The sequence below is a fragment of the Elaeis guineensis genome, chromosome 2 (genome assembly GCF_000442705.2).
Source record: "Elaeis guineensis isolate ETL-2024a chromosome 2, EG11, whole genome shotgun sequence".
NCBI lineage: Eukaryota > Viridiplantae > Streptophyta > Magnoliopsida > Arecales > Arecaceae > Elaeis > Elaeis guineensis.
In genome coordinates this window covers 5313170-5332084 of record NC_025994.2, presented here as the reverse complement: position 1 = coordinate 5332084, position 18915 = coordinate 5313170, and the positions used below count along the sequence as shown (strand labels likewise).

The 18915-nt window shown below is 36.7% G+C and overlaps 1 protein-coding gene and 1 pseudogene across 1 annotated transcript; both read right to left on the bottom strand.

Annotated features, from left to right (window-relative positions):
- Window positions 1-7604: 7604 nt before the first annotated feature.
- On the bottom strand, window positions 7605-8362 carry LOC105033158 (protein P21-like; annotated as a pseudogene).
- Window positions 8363-16791: 8429 nt separating this feature from the next.
- LOC105033165 (thaumatin-like protein 1) lies at window positions 16792-17800 on the bottom strand. The gene has a single exon (XM_073251502.1). The coding sequence runs from the start codon at window positions 17686-17688 to the stop codon at window positions 16879-16881; it is 810 nt and encodes a 269-aa protein (XP_073107603.1). The 5' UTR covers window positions 17689-17800; the 3' UTR covers window positions 16792-16878.
- Between the last annotated feature and the right edge of the window lie 1115 nt (window positions 17801-18915).

Genomic DNA, 18915 nt, shown 5'->3' with positions numbered 1-18915 from the left:
TTTCCTCATTACCTTAGACCATTTTTCTCATCAGTTTAGATTAACTATTATGACAAATCATAAAGTATACTAGAACTTTCTTTAGATAAAAATATTATTTGAGGGATATTGGGATGGTTGCTGATGTTGATGCAGCAGCCATCCAATCCTAATTAAATGAGAATCTGAGGATTGCTTGGATTATCCAACCTTCAGTACATATTAAAAAAGAAAAACTAGAAAGAATAGGGTTGCTATTGCGGATGTAGTAGCTGTTCGCTATCAATGAAATTAAGCTCTCAAGGTTGCCTGGATTGGCCAAGCAACTTTCTGCAGGGAAAAAAAAGATTTGGTAATTAGGAGATGAAAGAAGAAAGAATAGAGAAAAGGAAGAAGAAGAATGTAGAGAAATGCCATTGGTTGAGGGATCGGGAAGAAAGGAAAAAAAAACAGAGAAAGAAAGAAAGTAAACGAAAGATGGAAGAATAGAGAAAAAAAATTCGGTTAACCGGTTTCAGTTGTTGGTTAACAGGTCGGTGGGTTTCAGTTATCAGATCGATTTATAGGGTTGGAGGCTGAATCTGACCTGGATTGAACATGGGTTAGGTTTGAAATTGGTTTGGGTTACCTTTGAAATGGATCTGGATTAGGTCAGATCAACATCTAGATTAGTGTTACAAGGCTTGGATTTGGGTTAGTAGGTTTGACATGGGTTTGGGTTAGGCCAAATCAGCATCTAGATTAGGGTTACAGGGTTGGGCTCGGATTAGACCAGATAATTAGGAATAGGGTTAATTAGATCACATAATCAACTTTAGGTCAGATTAGGTTACAGGAGTTGGGTTAGGATTGTGATGAAGAATCTAGGGAGCAAGGAGATAGAAAAAAAGATGGAAAAAAAATCAGCAGCTGAACAAAACACAGGAAGAAGAAACAATGGGAACGTATGAGAAACTGGATACATTCTAGAAACTGTGAAAACAATAAGAAAAAATAGTAAGAACATCAAGAGAGAGGAAGAGTTCTCGTTCGACTTAAAAAATAATAAATAAAATAAAAAAAAAGAGAATGAGGGGAAAGAACCAAGAAAAAAATTTGTGATTGATACATTCAAGAAAAAGAAAGTATGACCAAAAATACTTACCCATGCTAGAATAGAGTGAAAAATCTAAACCTTGTATGAACAGCACCTGAAAATGACAACAATATTTCAACACCTTCCACTTTATGGCTAGAACTCTCATCGATAGCCATATCTTCAGCCCTTTTGAGTAGAGGAGTGAAAGCTGAAGATGGATAGTCGAAGACGGTAGGGGGGAGCATGGGCGGCAGAGGAGATCTAGCGAGAGATGGTCATAGAAAGGATTGAGAGATGGTGATAGAGAAGATGTAGGAAAGGAACTAACCACTTTCAGAAGAGCAGATAGAGAGGGGGAGAGTCAGTGATGGAGAAGGAAAAAAGTGCCAGCAGCGGCTCTATACAGTGAAGGAGAAAAAAAAATTAGGGATAGAGGAGTTTTGAGGAGGAGGCGGTAATGAGCCGAGATGTTTAAGGAGAGAAGATGGATACGGGAGAAGGTCTGTGATGGAGAAGAGAGTCATACCGGTGGCGGGATGGAAGGAGAAAGAGGGTGGGCGGGTTCGTACCATAAAGGAGAAAAAAATTAGGGTTAGCATGTATATAGAGGAAAGCAGTTTTGAGGAGATCGTAGCAAGGGGATGAGCCATTCAAGGAGAGGGCATGGCCAACGGGAGGGTCGGCGATGGAGAGGAGAATAGTGCCAGCAACAAGATGGAACGAGAAAGAGGGGAGGTGGCTAGGTACGGTAAAGAAGAAAAAGAAATTAGGGTTAGGATGTGAGTGTATATACAGTGATTGCATAGAAAAGTATATGGGGACTATCACATAAATAACATATCATACCATTTTTTATGGGATCATGTGCATAAAAGTTCTATGCATCACTCATCCACATAGAAATTTTACGCGGCCTAGTTGCATAGTTAGAGTAGATGATGTTCCATGCATGTGTCTGCATATATTTTTCTATGTATGAATTGACAAAAAAAATCTTAAAAATTAAGGAGAAAATTGGGAAATGAGTTTAAAAAAATTTAAAAAAAATAAAAAAAGTGTATGAAAATTTAATTGGACCTTTTTTGGGGAAATTTAAAAAAAATAAAAAAGGCATGAAAATTTAATTGGATCTTTTTTGGAGAAAAATTAATGATTAAAAATTTTAAAATTTATCAAATTTTTTTATTAATTAATTATTTTCTAAATTGCTATGCAAATATTACAATGATTTAAATTTCTTATTTTTCTTTAGATAAAAAATATTTCAAAAATTGATATTAAGGAACAATTTTTTTGTCATTTTGGTGGAAAATTATCATTAATTGATAAACTATATTTTGGGTCTTAAAAAAAGAAAAAAAGAAAATTAACAATGTAAAAAAAATATGTAATAGATCTTTATATTTTAGGTGTAGGTATTTTTTCTATATAAATAATTTAGAATGTATACAATATTTTTTCTAATTTTTTAATGCATTTATTGTAGGAAAATGTTAATTCTTAAAAGAATTCCCGTAGCCATAAAAAGTTTGCAGCAACATATACGTGCCAGAGAAATGGTGAGGGACCTGAATGAATATACAATGGAATCTAATATTGATATGCTTGATCACATCAAGATAGTGAATGGAAAGATTCAAAAATTATATTTGCGAGACATATGATGGGCGAGGAAGAAAGGTTCCTGGTACTAAGAGCAACTTTATCTTTACTTTGGCAGCATCTTTTAGATTATTTTTGGGATTATCGGCATCACAAAAGAACTATTCTTGATTGGTAAAGAAATTTGTGAAGGAGTACATGAAAAGGAACATGACTTGATCCGGCATTCTCTTTTTTAGTCCTAATTTTCATCATTATGGACATGCTATATTAGCTGATTTATGCCTACCAAAAGTGATATCTGCACATGTCCTTAAAGAAACTGAAGAATCTATCCTAAGAAGAGTTTGCTATCTCATCATTGATTTTTTGTATCAAAATTTTTTTTATCATGAATGTTCCTTCAATAATATAAAATTTGTTTACAATGTAAATATATGTATGTTTTTTCCATCTATGAAATGCTATCTATTATGTGATACCTGACTTTATGCTAAGCCATTTATATTGCATCTATTATTCATTTTGTTATGAAAAGTTGTGAAAAAAATAAAATATGACTATCATTTCCATTTACTTACATCTTCATAATAGAATTCGAAGAATTATTATCGGATCTCACCAAGAAACATCATTTTAGAAAAGCTATTGGAGGTAAATTAATCTTTTTTTAAGAAACAAATTTGATAAAATTCTTGATATATTCAACCCCCAAGAAGAAACAAAATTAAGCTTCAAATCACTGATGAAGACTGATAAAATTATTTTTTATCATACTGAATTCTCTATTACATTTTGGTCCACTCTATACTGACTACATCACATTATTTTTTATCAGTATAAGCACATCAACATTTCTAACTATCAAATATTACATATTATAATTCTGCAAACAACAATATTTGAAAAATTATTTTCATACATCCAGCCTCATCATCATCGGCATTGATCCTCCCTTTTGATTTTCCTGAAGTGGCTAAGATCATTTTTAAAAAAAATATATGTTCCAAAAAATATTAATTTTACTATTATTATATTATATTAATTATTTTTATTATCATTTAAGTAGAGTCTGTTATATAGCATGGTATACTTTTATTATCATTATTTTATTATCATTTTTATGATCCAAAGTAAGTCCTCTCCAAAGATATTCCATGTTTTACAGTAGGAAGCTATATACGCTTCTTTTCATTTGTAGGATGAGCTATCTCGACATGTTATTGTTCGTTTTATTTTTTTTGAATATTATTAAATCTTGATTGAATATCTTTCTATGAGATTATTTCAAAATAATATGGTAAATGCTATCCTAAATTAATTTACTCTTATTTTTATATTCATAGCTCTTGGAAGAAGATTTTGGTGATGTCAGCTCAGCACATGCAGATCCCAACTCCTCTCTCTCCGTCGTTCTTTGGCCACCATCCCTACTATCTCTCAGGAACCATTGAGGAGCTTCTTGCAAGAATATGCCATGACAAATCCCCCCTTCTCCCGATGCCATCTCTTGGAGGGAGCTGACTGCCTTCGGAGAGGTGGCTTCTCTTCGAATCTTGCATGAAATTTTCGTCACTAGGAGCATTAAGAACTTATCTGGCTTCATTGTTTACATGGCGAAGAACTCTCCTGTCACTTTGGCCTGGAACACCAAGGCACTGTCCACCCTAGAGAGTGCATGTTTCTTGGGGCTGCCTTCCCCTATCTTTACATCAAACAGAGGGATCTTTTCATTATTGAATTTAAAAAGAACAATCTTTGTGTAGTACTTTGATTTCTTTTATGCTAATTGATTTCAAGAGCCCACCTTTTGATGGAAAGATTTGATGAATATAGTTTTATGTTTGATTTCTTTTATAGATGATTCTATTGCGTGCCCATCAGGAATTCTAAGATAACATATACATAGAAAACTAAAAAAAGTTTTATGCAACACTTACTTGCCAATGTATCTTAAAATCAAAAAAACTTTCTTAAACTCTAGTTCACCCAATGCTTCCATCTGGGATCTTGCCGTCTGTCTCTGAGGCATCTCGCAATCTTGTAGGCATGCAGTAGAATTATCTTAAAAGAAATCAAACGTAAAGTTATGTTCACCAATTTTTTCAATCAAAAGGTGGATTTTTGAAACCAATTAGCATAAAAGAAATCAAAGTACTACATAAAGATTGTTCGTTTTAAATCCAAAAATGAGAAGAATTACTTCTATTTGACATAAAGGCAGGGGAAGATGGCCTCGAGAAGCATGCACTCTCCTGGGTGGATAGCACTTTGGCATTCTGAGCCAAAGCAATAGGAGAGTTCTTGGCCATGTAAACAATGAAGCCGGAAAAGTTCTTAACGCACCTAGTGGCAGAAATTTCATGCAAGATTCTAAGAGAAGCCTCCTCTCCAAGGGCAGTCAACTCCCTCCGGATGATGGCATCGAGAGGAGTGAGAGATTTGTCGTGGCATATTCTTGCGAGGAGCTCCTTAACAGTGCTTAGGAGACAGCAGTGATGGTGGCTGGAGAGCAATGCAAAAATAAAAAAAGAAGAAAAAATGGAGATTTGTGGGAAGAAAAGTATCTTGACAGATTCAGACCGACCGAATAGAGAAGTTTAAATCTATCTAAATTGAGTGAGAGGCTTGAAGTACACTAGGTAACTCTCTCTCCTCTCTCAATAAAATTTATTAAATTTTTTATAGATTATTTTGTTACTATTATTCGATAATTTTAAAAATTATTATTATCTTGATGTTAATTTGATTTTAAGATTGGACAGCTTGAAGGTAATTAAATGATGATTAAAAAATTATTAGTATCAATTTAATTTAAAAATTATAGATTTTTCTACTATCTCATCAATAGATTTTTTAGCAATAAAAATAACTTTTATGGTATTGATATATTTTTTTGTTAGAAAAAAAAGTGGATTATATCTATCTTTTTTTTTTGTAGATGATTTTGAAGTTTTTGATCCATTTATTGAGTAGATATTTTTTTAAAAATATTCATTACATTTTACCCTATATTAGTTTATTGATAAACAAAAAGTATAAGATTTTTAGCTTCTATTTTATTAAAATTTATTATTAAAATAAATTAGTTGAGTGATTTTTTTTCATGTTTTTGTATTATTTTATTGATTTAGTTATGTTTCCTCATATCATTTAATAGTGGAGTATTTGATCATTTAGATAGTTCTTTTCCTCCTTTTGTATTTAGAATTTTAAGTCTATTTAAATAGATTTTTAGATCAAAATAAAATATTATCCTAAAGAGACATGATGTACATGATGTTAGGTAGGTTTAAGAAAAAAATATATCAAATTTAAAAAAATTTTAAGATATTTTTGGTAATTTTAGCTCATAACCCTATAAATATTTTAAAATATATTTAGAATTTATTTTCAATTAGTTGCCTTTTACTTATAATTGCATAAATGGATATTGTTGAAATTTTGTCAGGAAAAAATTTGAAAAAAATTATTAAGAAATTAGAGTTGCTTAAATCAATATATGAAATCAAAGTTTAATGCAACATAATGATGTTATCAATTGCACTTATTAGGTAAGACTACAAATCTCATTGTCTTTTTTTTGTTATTATTTTTTTATTAGATTTCAAGAATACGTTACTATTTTTATAGCATTTATTTTATATCAAAATGAATTTTAAGTCAATCTGGGAAAAGATCTTGCCTTTTCATTTTTTTTCTTCATTTTTTGTATTTTTATTGACTTTTTGTATGTTTTTTCTTTTTTTCTTTACTTTTTCCATTGGTTTTTCTTGTTCGTAGGAGTCTTAATTTCATGGGAGGCTTGAAGTAGCTGAATAAGAAAATTTAGATTCATCTCAATCAGATGGAAAGCTTCGAGCTGACTGTGCACACATATGGTTGCGTATTTTTTTTTCTGCTCGACATGCTCTGGACCTCTGAAGCTTCTTGAAACCTTTTTTTTTCCTCTCCGTGGGTGTCTGCTATCATTATCCTCCCCACCCCCGTTCCCTCCCCTCCCTCGGCTCTACTGCCATTAACTCCCCTCGCCTCCCATCTCTGGCCCTGGGCGCCTCCCGTGCCTTCTGCACCAGATGCAACCGTCCCCTGCACTCTTTGTAGCCCTGTCCTGCTACCATCTCCTCCTGTTCCCTCCCTCCGACCCCAGCTACCCTTCTCCAACTTCGTCGGTGTTCTTACCACTAAATCCAGTCCTTCTTCATTGCCCGGCTCTTAATTTCATTTAAGAGCTGTTAATTAAATTCAAGATTCATGTTGAATGAAAGTAAATTAATTGTATCGTTATTTTTTTTCCTTTTTTCATGCAGGAGCTAAATAGACCGTTGGTTTTCTATGGAGATGAAATATGAAAGATTGTATTAGATTAAAGTTTTTTTTATTGGTTTCTAGTTGTTATATTCTTTACATTTATTACCATTAATTTCAAATTATTTAGTTTAGTTGTATGTGATTTCAATTTTTCTAGTTGAAACTCAAAGGTTGTTTGTTTATTAATATTTATAGTCCATCAAAAATATATATTAACTTTTATTTAATAGATACATGATGTTTTTTTCTTATATATAAAATATGAAATTATTCTTTTTTATTCGCTGTTGCTTCTTTTTGCACTGTTTTAGATGTCTATATTTTCTTAATTCCATGTTAATTAAGTGTTTCATATTATTTTTTCATCAATATATGTACATCAATAATTTTAACTGTCAAATATTATATATTATAATTCTATAAATAACATCTAAATAATTAAAAATAAAATAATAATATCTGAAAAATTATCTTCGTATATGGGATCCATGCAACATGCTAGTCTTTGACTAATTATTCAATTATTTCAAATCTCAGAGGCCCACGGAGCAGCTCGTGAACCTGCTTACGTCCACTTTATTTAGTAGTTTACCAGCTCCCAAGAGTCCAATATGCTTGAAACCTCGCTTGCATGGACGAACGCAGGACCTCAAGAGCAGAAGGTGACCCGATAGTTGCTCCCACCGGAGCAGGTGAATTGGGTGTTGTTATAATCATCCGGATAGCTAAACGCGTTCGGGCACAGGCTCTTAAAAAACTTGGAATAGGTGGTTGGCTCACAGCTGGAACCGTTAGGGCAGCAGTATTGAGCAGTGTGGAAGATGGTGCATGGGTCATCGCAGCCGCCTTGCACTTTGAGCGCGCTGGGGCACTGTCCAACGACGTCGGCAGTGCATTGGATGTCTACGCTGCAGCTGGACGAGGTGGAGCGGAAGTCCATGGGCACGTTGAATCCCTGAACGAGGGAGATGTCGATGAAGTCGAGGTTCTGGTACTGGTTGAGGGCGAATTCGGCGAGGGTGTTGGGTGGGGAGCCGTAGGAGGTGCAGGCGAGTTTGCCGCAGTCGCCGCTCTGGCAATGCCCGTTGCCGTTGGCATCGAAGGAGCAGCCAGTACGGCCCCAGATGCGGGCAGCGGCGGTGCCGGCGTTGATGGTGACCGTCCAGGTCTGACCCTGGTTGAGCTGCTGGCCGCCGCCGTTGTTGCTGAGGTCTGCCCATGCGGCCCACACGGTTTAGGAACATTGGTTGACGACGTTGAAGGTGGCGGCGTGGGAGAGGGTGAGGAGGAGGAAGGGGAAGAAGAGGAGAGTGAGGGAAGTCGAGGAGGCCATTTTGATAGCCAGGAAGAAGGCTTTCTGGTTGAGGGAGGGTTGTGCGGGGTTGTCGGATGGGTGATAAGATTATTTATAGAGCGATGGAGGAGGGTAGGATGAGGATATTGAGGAGGGGGCGGCTTCTTTTCCAACCCTTTGTTTGTAATGTTCAAAGATTGGATGGAATTCTTTTGTTTTTGGTACAAATTGGATGGAATTCTTTTACTGAGAAAAAGCTCGGGTGGAATTGAGTGTTAAGTGGGGACCACAGGAGGCTTGAACGGAAGGAGCAGAGAACTAAAAGATAATTTTGTCACGGTACAAAGACTATCCTAAAATTAGCATTTTTAAGTTTAACCCGTCTAACGCTTTATTTGTTTATTTATTTATTATTTTTCTTTCCCGAGCTCCGCTGCTGAGCAGCTGCCACCGGATTTGGGAAAAATACTTGGTGCAGATGCTCAGGGAGGTGTGTTTACTCGGGCCTAATCTTACTTTTCTCGGCCTTTCGACTAAGATAACGTGTAGTATCTGTTCTTATCATTTTTTTTAATCCTACTTTTCCTTCTTGACGTATGCCGTATTTTTCTCGATCGGTTTCCAGCCTCTCCTCCTTTTCTTGTATCAAATAAAAAAAAAAAAAAATCTACTGCATGTCAAAAGCTCATTTAAGTTAAACTTTTATTAATAATTAATTTACTTTTGGAGCTCTAATAAATTTAAATTTGTGTTAAGAAATATTTTTTTCTAGAAATAATATTTGGATAATTTTTTTACTCTTCTAAGCTCTTTAAATTGTTGAATCTATAAATTTTCTTCTGTGCCATTGCTGTAGACCGTTGGACTAATGACAAATGCTTAAGAATTCTCCAAGTATACATAGTAGGAGGTCTATTATTGCATATCTTATTGTATATGGTCAGATATTTAGAATATTTTTGAATAAAAAATATCCTAAAAATTAGAATATATTTTCTTTATAATCATGAAGTTCGATATTGATGTTGATATTGGTTAAGTTCCGTGATATCCTTAATTGTTATTAAAGTTTTGTTTTTGCTGCAACTCACGAGCTGTACAAGCCCAGTAATCACAACAGGAACGAACAGGCTGTTTGGACTATTACCATTGTAACTACTGTAATTTCACCTGCATCTATTACAAGATGTCTCCGATTGTTGATCCATAATCTCTGAAGGCTTATGGGGGGATTCGTGAGCCCAATTAGACAAATGGTAAGTACAATTTCCTACCCCTTTCCTAGAACACTGCGAATGATGTCACCGTTTTATGGAATTCCAACCTTGACTCCCAATGCTTGGAAAAGCGCAGCTTAGAAGTAGAAGATGATCCTGGTTAGGCCGGATGGTGTTTAAAGTTGCCTCTCGGGTCCAAGACTTCCATGATAATTAAACAGACAGAGCTCCAGTCAACTAGGACGGCTATAGGAAGAGGTGCCTGCACCAAGGGAGGATGAGGAAACGGGATGGAATATCCATCTGGAAAGTTTCTCTTCTGGAACCAATTTCAGAAATTAAAGCATCTCCTTGTTAAGGCCTCCACATGATTGCATGGCTTATAGGATGTAGTTACCTTATAATGGATATGATAAATTACTAAATATCTGTTTGGATAGTTAGATCCAAAATTTTATAAGATACATGATCCAACCACCAAAATTACTGAATTATAAACTCGACTCGACTTATTTTATAACTAACCGGACTGCCTTTTGAATAGATCAGTTTGAATCCTATGGGAAGAGAAAAGTAAGCTCAACATAATCTTTTTCTCTCCGTCCACTCAAAACTAGTCTTAGATAGTTGTAAAATAGATCTAGCCGAGTCTGATGAGATTCTTTATGCACCACACCTAGTGCAGAAAACCGCGCATCGCACCGTGATTCACTTTTGCATGGGGTCCACAAAAAAATAAATTTTGCCATTGTCTCGGGGCCTGTGCATGAGCAAATCACCATACACGGTGCACAATTTTTTACGCCACGTGCGGTGCACAAAAATTTACTCGTCGAGCTTATAATTCTATATTTTTTATGATTAAATTATTAATTATATAAAATTTTAGATCTAATCATTCGAACAGACTCAAAAATTTATTTGGTTGATTAGGCTAAAAATTTAGTAGAATTCATGGGTTAAAACAATACAGCCAGTAAGTTTATTAGATTATATGCAGGATAGGCCAGTATTCATACTGATAGGTAGATTTGGAGTGAGCCTTCCCGAGGCTTAAGCGAGGAAGAAATTTTTTTTTAATACATGGAGCCTTAGGCTAAAAAGTAAATTATATAAAATTTACAATGCTGTCTTTGAAATTGTGCACCAGAAGTATCTACCCTGAGAATTCTTCCCGTCTTGTGACACTTGTTGGCCCGAATGAGTTTGCAAAATAACGATAACTAAGTCCATAATATATATACATATAGCAAGCATATAGACAAATTTCATCAATTTCTTTATCTATTAAAATATCAATTACTTACATGAGTTGAGTCAATCATAAAAAATTTCATGAATGAATTTTGTGTAAGAAACGAGAGGCCTGGTGGTGGTGAAATTTCACCCTTCTTGATGCATGACCTGTTTGTACTCTGTTTTAATTTAATAGAATTGGCTTAGGCTCAACGCAAGTCTTTTAGTCATAATTTTTTTTAAGAAAAAAAGAAAAACACGTACACATCTTCTAGAGTTTCCAGGTACGTAGCTTCTCTTAGTTTGTGTAAATTGTTAATATTACATCAAGAATGGATGAATGAAAGAATTTTGCGGTGATTCAATTTGTTTGATCAACATCTATGTATTTGCTCCTGTTTCTCTTATCTGACATGGCAAAAGGGGATGGTGCAATTGATGGGTTCATTGATTGTTGGAGTTGGTCCTTTAGTCACTAGACATTAAGCTTGTGCCATATGGGATAGGAAATGGATTGCCAAATAGATAGTGTAACTTGCCATGGTGTTCCCTTCCTTTTCCTTCGAAATTAGTCATCCATAAGATATTGAACATGGAGGGAGTGCATTTACTAACATTAAGTATGCAATGGAAATATTATTGGTTGAACTAGGTCCACCACATCATTTTTGGGCCAGTTTAACCAATAATCGACACCGTGTAAAGGTTTGACCCAAGTGATGGAAAAAATCATTGATGAAACCTCTATGCCTTCATGAATCGAATCATTCAGGGTGGTAGGTAGGAAAAAATATTCGTTGCAACGGTGATACCACGTCATATTTGTCACAAACCAATAAGAATCCCTATATTTCATCAATTATAGTGTATTTTATTGATTCTCGTGAATAATACCCACATTAGTCCTTCTATTTCACTAATTCCCGGCTTCTCATTTGTTTGTTGCAAATATGACGTGGTATCACTGTTGCAATGAATATTTTCTCGATAGGGAGGCTGAGTCCCATCACATGATCTCCTGCTCCACCACCTCCAATAGCTCCTCTGCTATCGACGATGCGATTGAGCCTTTAGAGTTGTTCATCAACTCAACAATAGTGATCGAAGATAAAGAGAGGAGGTTGCAGGTGCCCAGAGGCTGTCAAGAGGGCACAACTGGCCGGCATCGAGGTGGAGCCAAGCCTTCTCTTTTTCGCTCTAGTGGAGGACAATCACCGGCCCTAGATGGAGGTTTAGGCACATCCCTTCCATATTGTCGCTGCAGAGACTATGCTGGTTCCACAAATGCTCCACCCCCTTCACCTCGTCAGAGAACACCAACAGGAACAGCAGCAGTGATCCTATCTTGTATACCAAGGCCTCTTTCTTCTAAATCTCCTATTAAAATATAATATTTATTTTTTTTTATTTCTAAATTATGTAAGTTTTAGTTTAGTTGTATGTTGGATTCATATATGGGCTCATATATAGTTAGACTCATATTGTCATAGTTAGAGATGTCAAAATGAGCTGGCCCAGTCCGACCCAGCCCAACCCACAAAAGCCTAAAATTTGATGGGCTGAGCCGGACAGCATATACCGGGTCCAGCCCAGCCCTTCAAGGGCCGTGGGTCGGGCTGGGCCAGCCCATCACTACTGATCTACAAAAATTGCAGATAACCGAATTTTTATTTAACTCTAAATCTTAAAAGATGTGGTGCTCTAGGAGAATAGAACAACCAGTAATCTTGCATTAGACTAGATTGCTCATTTTATGTAAGACGCTCCTGCGAAAAGAAGTCCAATCAAGTTCTGTAAGCCCTAACTCCCAGACACCGGCTACAAAAAGTATATTAAATCATGAAAGACGTTGTAAACCAAAGGATGTTGAACTCCTTTGAAGCCGGCCACAATGAACCAAAATAAATCATGAAAGATGTCGTAATCCAAAGGAAAATAAAAAGATATCCTAAGCATGCATGTATGTAGACTTTTTGCACCTTTGCAACCGCCAATGAACGAGCCAACTCCAGGAACAATTTTTCAGCACAAATAACTTAAGCATGCACTTCCTTCAATTTATTGCCATGCAAAACAAGCATAACTAAATATCATCAATTCAAACATCTAAAATTCATAAATTCATCCCAAACATTAATAAAGTATAAATTCAAAGTTTCAAACATTACTAATTCAATAATTCAACACACCAGACCATATAAAATACTAAAATTCAATGTCCATAACAAATCATATTTTACGATCTTCATTGGCCTCTTCCTCAAGCTACACAATATTTGAATCTGCTTTTGACATACTTGTCTCAAGACTATCTTCTTCATCTAAAATTCACAATAATAAAAGAATTAGACAATCAATCCCATTGAAAATCAATCATTAGTCAAGACATTAAAATAAATTCAAAGAACGTAAAGAAAAAAATATTTGGAATAAAGCCATGCAACCAATTTCACGTACAAATAAACGTTTGGACATTTTCAGGAAGGAGAGAGCTTCTATATTTGTTCAGAACACGACCTCTAATACTAAAAGCAGATCCAGATGCTACTATAGTAATTGAAATGCTTAGCACATCACATGCAATAACTGAAAGATCAGGATATTATGTAGTATCTCTCTAATACTTAAGTACATCCAAATCACTAAAGTGGTCATAATCAAGTATTCGCTCTTTCAAATAAAGATCCAATTTAAATTTGCCATTATTAGATTTAGTTACATTCTCATATTTCTTGAACTTTCAAAAAATTTTAAACACATTCACAACAAAAAAACAGAAATAGATAAGATATCAGATATCAAATAACATATAGCTGAAAAAGAAATAAAATTTCAAAACAATAAATTTTAAAGAATGTTCAAAACTTATACTAAAAACTTTTGTATCCTTGGTTTTAGCTCCTCCACTTGGCCTAGACAAAATATTAGATTGAGAAGCACTTGCACTTGCACTTGATGATGCACTGGACTTGCTTGCATATTGTTCATAGAGCTTGTACAATTTTATCTTCATAAAATCTCTTTTCTCTTTAGTAGTAGAAGGATCAATCTTTGAATAACAAAATTTTAAAAATTCAAGCTTCATACGTGGGTCAAGAATAGCTCCAAATACAAGTACTACACTATACTCCTCCTTCTAATATTTGTCAAACTTTTTTTTCATTCTTTGAGTCATGTCCTTGTTAACCTCATCTTCACAATACAAATTATCATTCAATATACATTCAATTTTTCAAACTTGCAAAAAATATAAGTTGAAAGTCTGGTAAAATGAGCCAGACATCTTATTAGTAGTCTCATAAAATGGTTCTAAGAATTCATATATTTTCTATTCCCTCCTCCATTTATCATCTGTTGAATAATATTTGAAATTTGTATCAACTAATTGGAGATTAGCAAAAGCCTTTTCATATTTGAGTGCACTATCAAGCATCAAATATGTTGAATTTGACTTGATTGATACATCTAATCTTAAACCAATCCCTACATCAAGACCCACTTGCTTAACACATTCTTGAAATTTTTTCATCCTCCCATCTGATTCCCTCACATATTTGACACTCTCTTTGATTTTATATAGAGATTCAATAGCTACCTTCAAAAGCCTTCTTGAATAATGAGATTCAGTATGTGAGCAAAGCAATGCACATAAATAAATTCTCCATCACATAATAAGCTATTTTACAAATGAAGATGACCTTTCAAAATATCTATCATGTTGTCATTAGATGAAGCATTATCTAAGGTAATAGAAAAAAAAAATTTCTCTATACCCCATTTTTTCAAGCAATCAAATATAGTTGAAGCCAATTTAACTTCAATGTAGGGAGGTTCCATACGAGCAAAATTGAGGATTTTACTGTTTAGTTTTTAATTTTCATCAATAAAGTGAGCAGTTAAACAAATGTACCCCTTAGTAGTGCATGCTGTCCATACATCAGAAGTCAAACACACTTTATTAGGAATCTTAGCCATAGCTTGTTTAAGCTTCTCTTTCTCTCTCAAATAAATTTTTTAAACATCAGTCACAGCAGTATTCCTAAAATTTATCACTACATCTGAATTTACATATTTTGCCTAAGCTCTAACCTTATCATATTCAACAAAATTATAACGCAAGTCATGTTTAATGATAGCTTTTACAAACATTTCATGAGAAATCATTTGATCTATTTTTTTAGACTTTATTTTTCCTACTTAATCAATGATCATTTCTCCCACATTATGATATTCAACCATTTTACAACTTTGCAAATGACGATGCAAATGTGAAGTTCCATAATTTGAAGCATCAGGTTTAGGACCAACTTTATACTCATGCTTGCAATCATTACATGCTGCTCTTTCTATTCCGTCGTTTGCTTTATCAATTTTTATGAAAAAATTCCAAACATCTAATGTTCCTATTTTTTGCTTCTTATTCATTGATCCAGAAATATTAGATTCAATTCCAATTTCAGTTGGAATTTTTGACAATTGAGACTCGATGATTTTTCAAAAAATCTACACGAAAATCATAAATTACAATGAACAAAAGCATACTATCAGTGATTCAGTCTATCATGACTAATGAAACTATCAATTAATAATTTAACACTAAAGAGTAAAACCCGAGAGGGAGAGAGAGCCCTGGAGCGGACCATACCATAAAGAACAGATCTGCAGAGAGAGAGAAACAAGAGAGAGATCGAGCGAGCTCGAGAGGGAGAGAGAGCTTAGACTTTGGAGCTTAGAGAGAGATCGAAAGAGCTCGAGAGGGAGAGAGAGCCTCAAGCCTAAAGAGTGAAGAGAGACCGAGAGAGTTCGAGGGGCGGTAGAGATCGGGTATCACTATCGATGCTGCGATCGGATCAGATAGCCTAGAGCTTGGAGGGTGCATGGGATGAGATCAGAGGATGTGGTGATCAATGGATGGAAGGGAGGAGGGGGCGGATGGCATACCTTGTGATCGGATTTGAAGACAATGGTGCCAGCGATGAGGAGGAGGAGGAAGAGGAGCAAGGAGGGGAGGCACTAGGCAAAGAAATCAGGCATGGGAGGGCATCACCACGGTTGGATCTGACTTGGAGGTGGTGGCACCGACGACGAAAAAGAGGAGAAGGAGGGGGATCTGACTTCTGAGAGCCCGAAGGTTGGATGGGGCATCCGTCGACGGAAGAGAGGAGAGGGCGTATTTTGATTTGTGATTGGACTTGGAGGCGGCAGTGTCGATAATGAGGAGGAGGAGGAGGAGGAGGGGGATCTGAGAGCCCGGAGATCGACAATTGCATGGGGCATGAGATGGAGATCAACTGATTAAGAGCTAAAGGGAGAGGAATTGGTGGTCTGACGGTCGTCTTGCGGGCCTGTGGCAACGACGAATAATGAAAAACTGAAAACAATGAATATTTTTTTTTTAAGATTTTTTTTCAGTTTTCTTGGCCTAATCGGGCTAGCTCGGCATAACCCATCTTAGCCCTTGGGCTAATATGGGATGGGCCAAAAAGCCTGGTTGTTATTTGGGCTGTTAAAATGGTAACCCAGCCCACCCCATTTACAAAGTTGGACCAGGCCGGCCCTGTGGGCTAAGCCCATTTTGACAGCCCTAGTCATATTGCTTTATGTATTGATGTATGAAATCTTTTAGGATGTGATAGCCTCACATATAAGAGGCCTTATATACTAAAAAAAAAAGAAAGAAAGAACCCAAGATCTATATTCTCTCCCAATTTTTCATCTCATTCTCTACTTCAATCTCCTCCCAAATTTCATCAAGTTGGTAAACAAAGCCAGCAAAAATGGTATTAGAGCAAGGAAGATCAATAAGATTTGAGTTTGAAGACAATAAGTGAAAAAGAGAGCACCATTCAAGAAGATCTCCATGGCAAGTTCAAGCAATATGGATATGAGCATCAATCAACTTTCTATTCCTATTTTTGATGGAAAAAACTATGATTATTGGAGCATCAAGATGAAGATCCTCTTTATTTCACAAGAGATTTGAATTTGATGGAGAGTGGATATGAAGAGCTATCCACTCCAACAAACCAACAAAGAGAGCAAATGAAGGACTATAAAAAAAAGGATAGCAAAGCTCTCTTCTTCATCCATTAGTCATGCTTCGATCTCGATCAGCATCGATTGAGATAGACTCATGCATCGATCAGCATGCTGTCAAAGCCTCAAGGGCAGAAGGTAACATTGTAGTTAGTCCCGCCGAGGCAGGTGAAGATGCTGGTGGCATCATCTTTGGGGTAGCTAAACGCGTTCGGGCACAGGCTCTTAAAGAACTCAGAATAGGTGGTCGGCTCGCAGCTGGAGCCGCTAGGGCAGCAGTATTGAGGAGTGTTGAAGATGGTGCATGGGTCATCGCAGCCGCCGGCCACTTTGAGTGCGCTGGGGCACTGCCCAACGACGTCGGCAGTGCATTGGATGTCTACGCTGCAGTCGGACGAGGTGGAGCGGAAGTCCATGGGCACGTTGAATCCCTGAACGAGGGAGATGTCGACAGAGAATTGGATGACTACACTGCTGCTCGCCGAGATGACTATGCTGCTGCTCGCCGAGGTGGAGCGGAAGTTCATGGGCACGTTGAATCCCTGAGTGAGGGAGATGTCGATGAAGTCGAGGTTGTTGTAGTAGCCGGGGGAGTTCTGGTTGAGGGCGAATTCGGCGAGGGTGTTGGGTGGGGAGCCATAGGAGGTGCAGGCGAGTTTGCCGCAGTCGCCACTCTGGCAGTGCCCGTTGCCGTTGGCATCGAAGGAGCAGCCAGTACGGCCCCATATGCGGTTAGCGGTAGTGCCGGCGTGGACGGTGACTATCCAGGTCTCACCCTGGTTGAGCTGCTGGCCGCCGCCGTTGTTGCTGAGGTCTGCCCATGCAGCCCACACGGTGTAGGAACATTGGTTGACGACGTTGAAGGTGGCGGCATGGGAGAGGGTGAGGAGGAGGAAGGAGAAGAAGAGGAGAGTGAGGGAAGTCGAGGAGGCCATTTTGGAATAAGGAAGAGAGCTGTGGAGCTCTATGGGGTGTCTTATGTTGGCCTCGGGGAGGAAAAAAAGGGTATTGGATTTAGGGCTCGGGTTCTCTGCTGTGCACCACACGGTGTGATGTATAACATACCGTTTATTGCGTGATGGGCAGCTGTGTGCAGGTGCACGCTCTTTGTGCGGTCGTTCATCGCGTGATGGACAAGGCATACTTTGCTGCGGTGCACAGTAAAGAATCCATGCGGATTTATAGGAGGAAGTGGAGAGTGATATGAGGTAAGATGGTGCCCACGTTGCAGTGTGGAATGAGGTAGAATTTTGTCCACGCTGCAATGTGATCGCTTGGAAATTTTGGGACGTGGAGAAAATTCAAAGATTGGAACTTGGTGATATTAAGAGGGGAACAGATAGAGGTGGCCCGGGGATTTTAAACCCAAGTGTATGGGAAGCTAGAAGGCTTCACATGGGCTCCTCTGTCACCTACGTGCCTAACATGCCAACGGGCTATAAGACTAAAGTTACGTACGTATCGCTTTCCAAACTATAAACTTGTATTTTATTTCACAATATTCAGACCATTGGGGTACGTGACATAATTAGTAAACATACCATGTTACAGTAATATAATTCAATTTTGTAGAATGTTTGTCAACATTCTTTGGTTTGTTTTTTTTTTTTTCAACACATCCTACTGGTATTCTAATAATTTCAAACGCCTTATATTTTTTTTTTAAAACATCAAGAAGAAGAAACTTAAATTTACATATCAAGTCTATGTCATGGACCTGTTTAAATGTCGATTTGATCAAATCTCATGCTAATGCCATATTATTTTCTTAAAAATAAGAAGCAATTTTACCTTGTCCAAACAATGGTCTCCTTCCAAATGATTAAACTAACCGAGCCACTATATGAGGGTCTCAACTAATCTACCAAGGGGATATTTCTTGTTCGTGGGTGTTTGTTCCCTTTTTTTTGTAGAAATTTAAACCTAGGTAATGATACTATTTGAAGCATTGAAAATTCTCAGTTCATTGGAAAATGATGTAACGATGAAAATATTCCATGGAACATCAACCATAGAATAATTCTGAGATAATGGTGTAGGGGTGGGGGACCATCTTGGGCCCTGTTCACATGCATTTCTCACTGAAAAAGAGCTTGACATAATTGTGGCTTTATGTCTCTATTCAAGTAGGAGTTTATGAGTGCTAATATGGACGTACTCAT

What these genes read in the sequence shown, in the direction of transcription:
- LOC105033165 (XM_073251502.1), bottom strand. Translation starts at nt 17,688, where the DNA reads ATGGCCTCCTCGACTTCCCTCACTCTCCTCTTCTTCTCCTTCCTCCTC.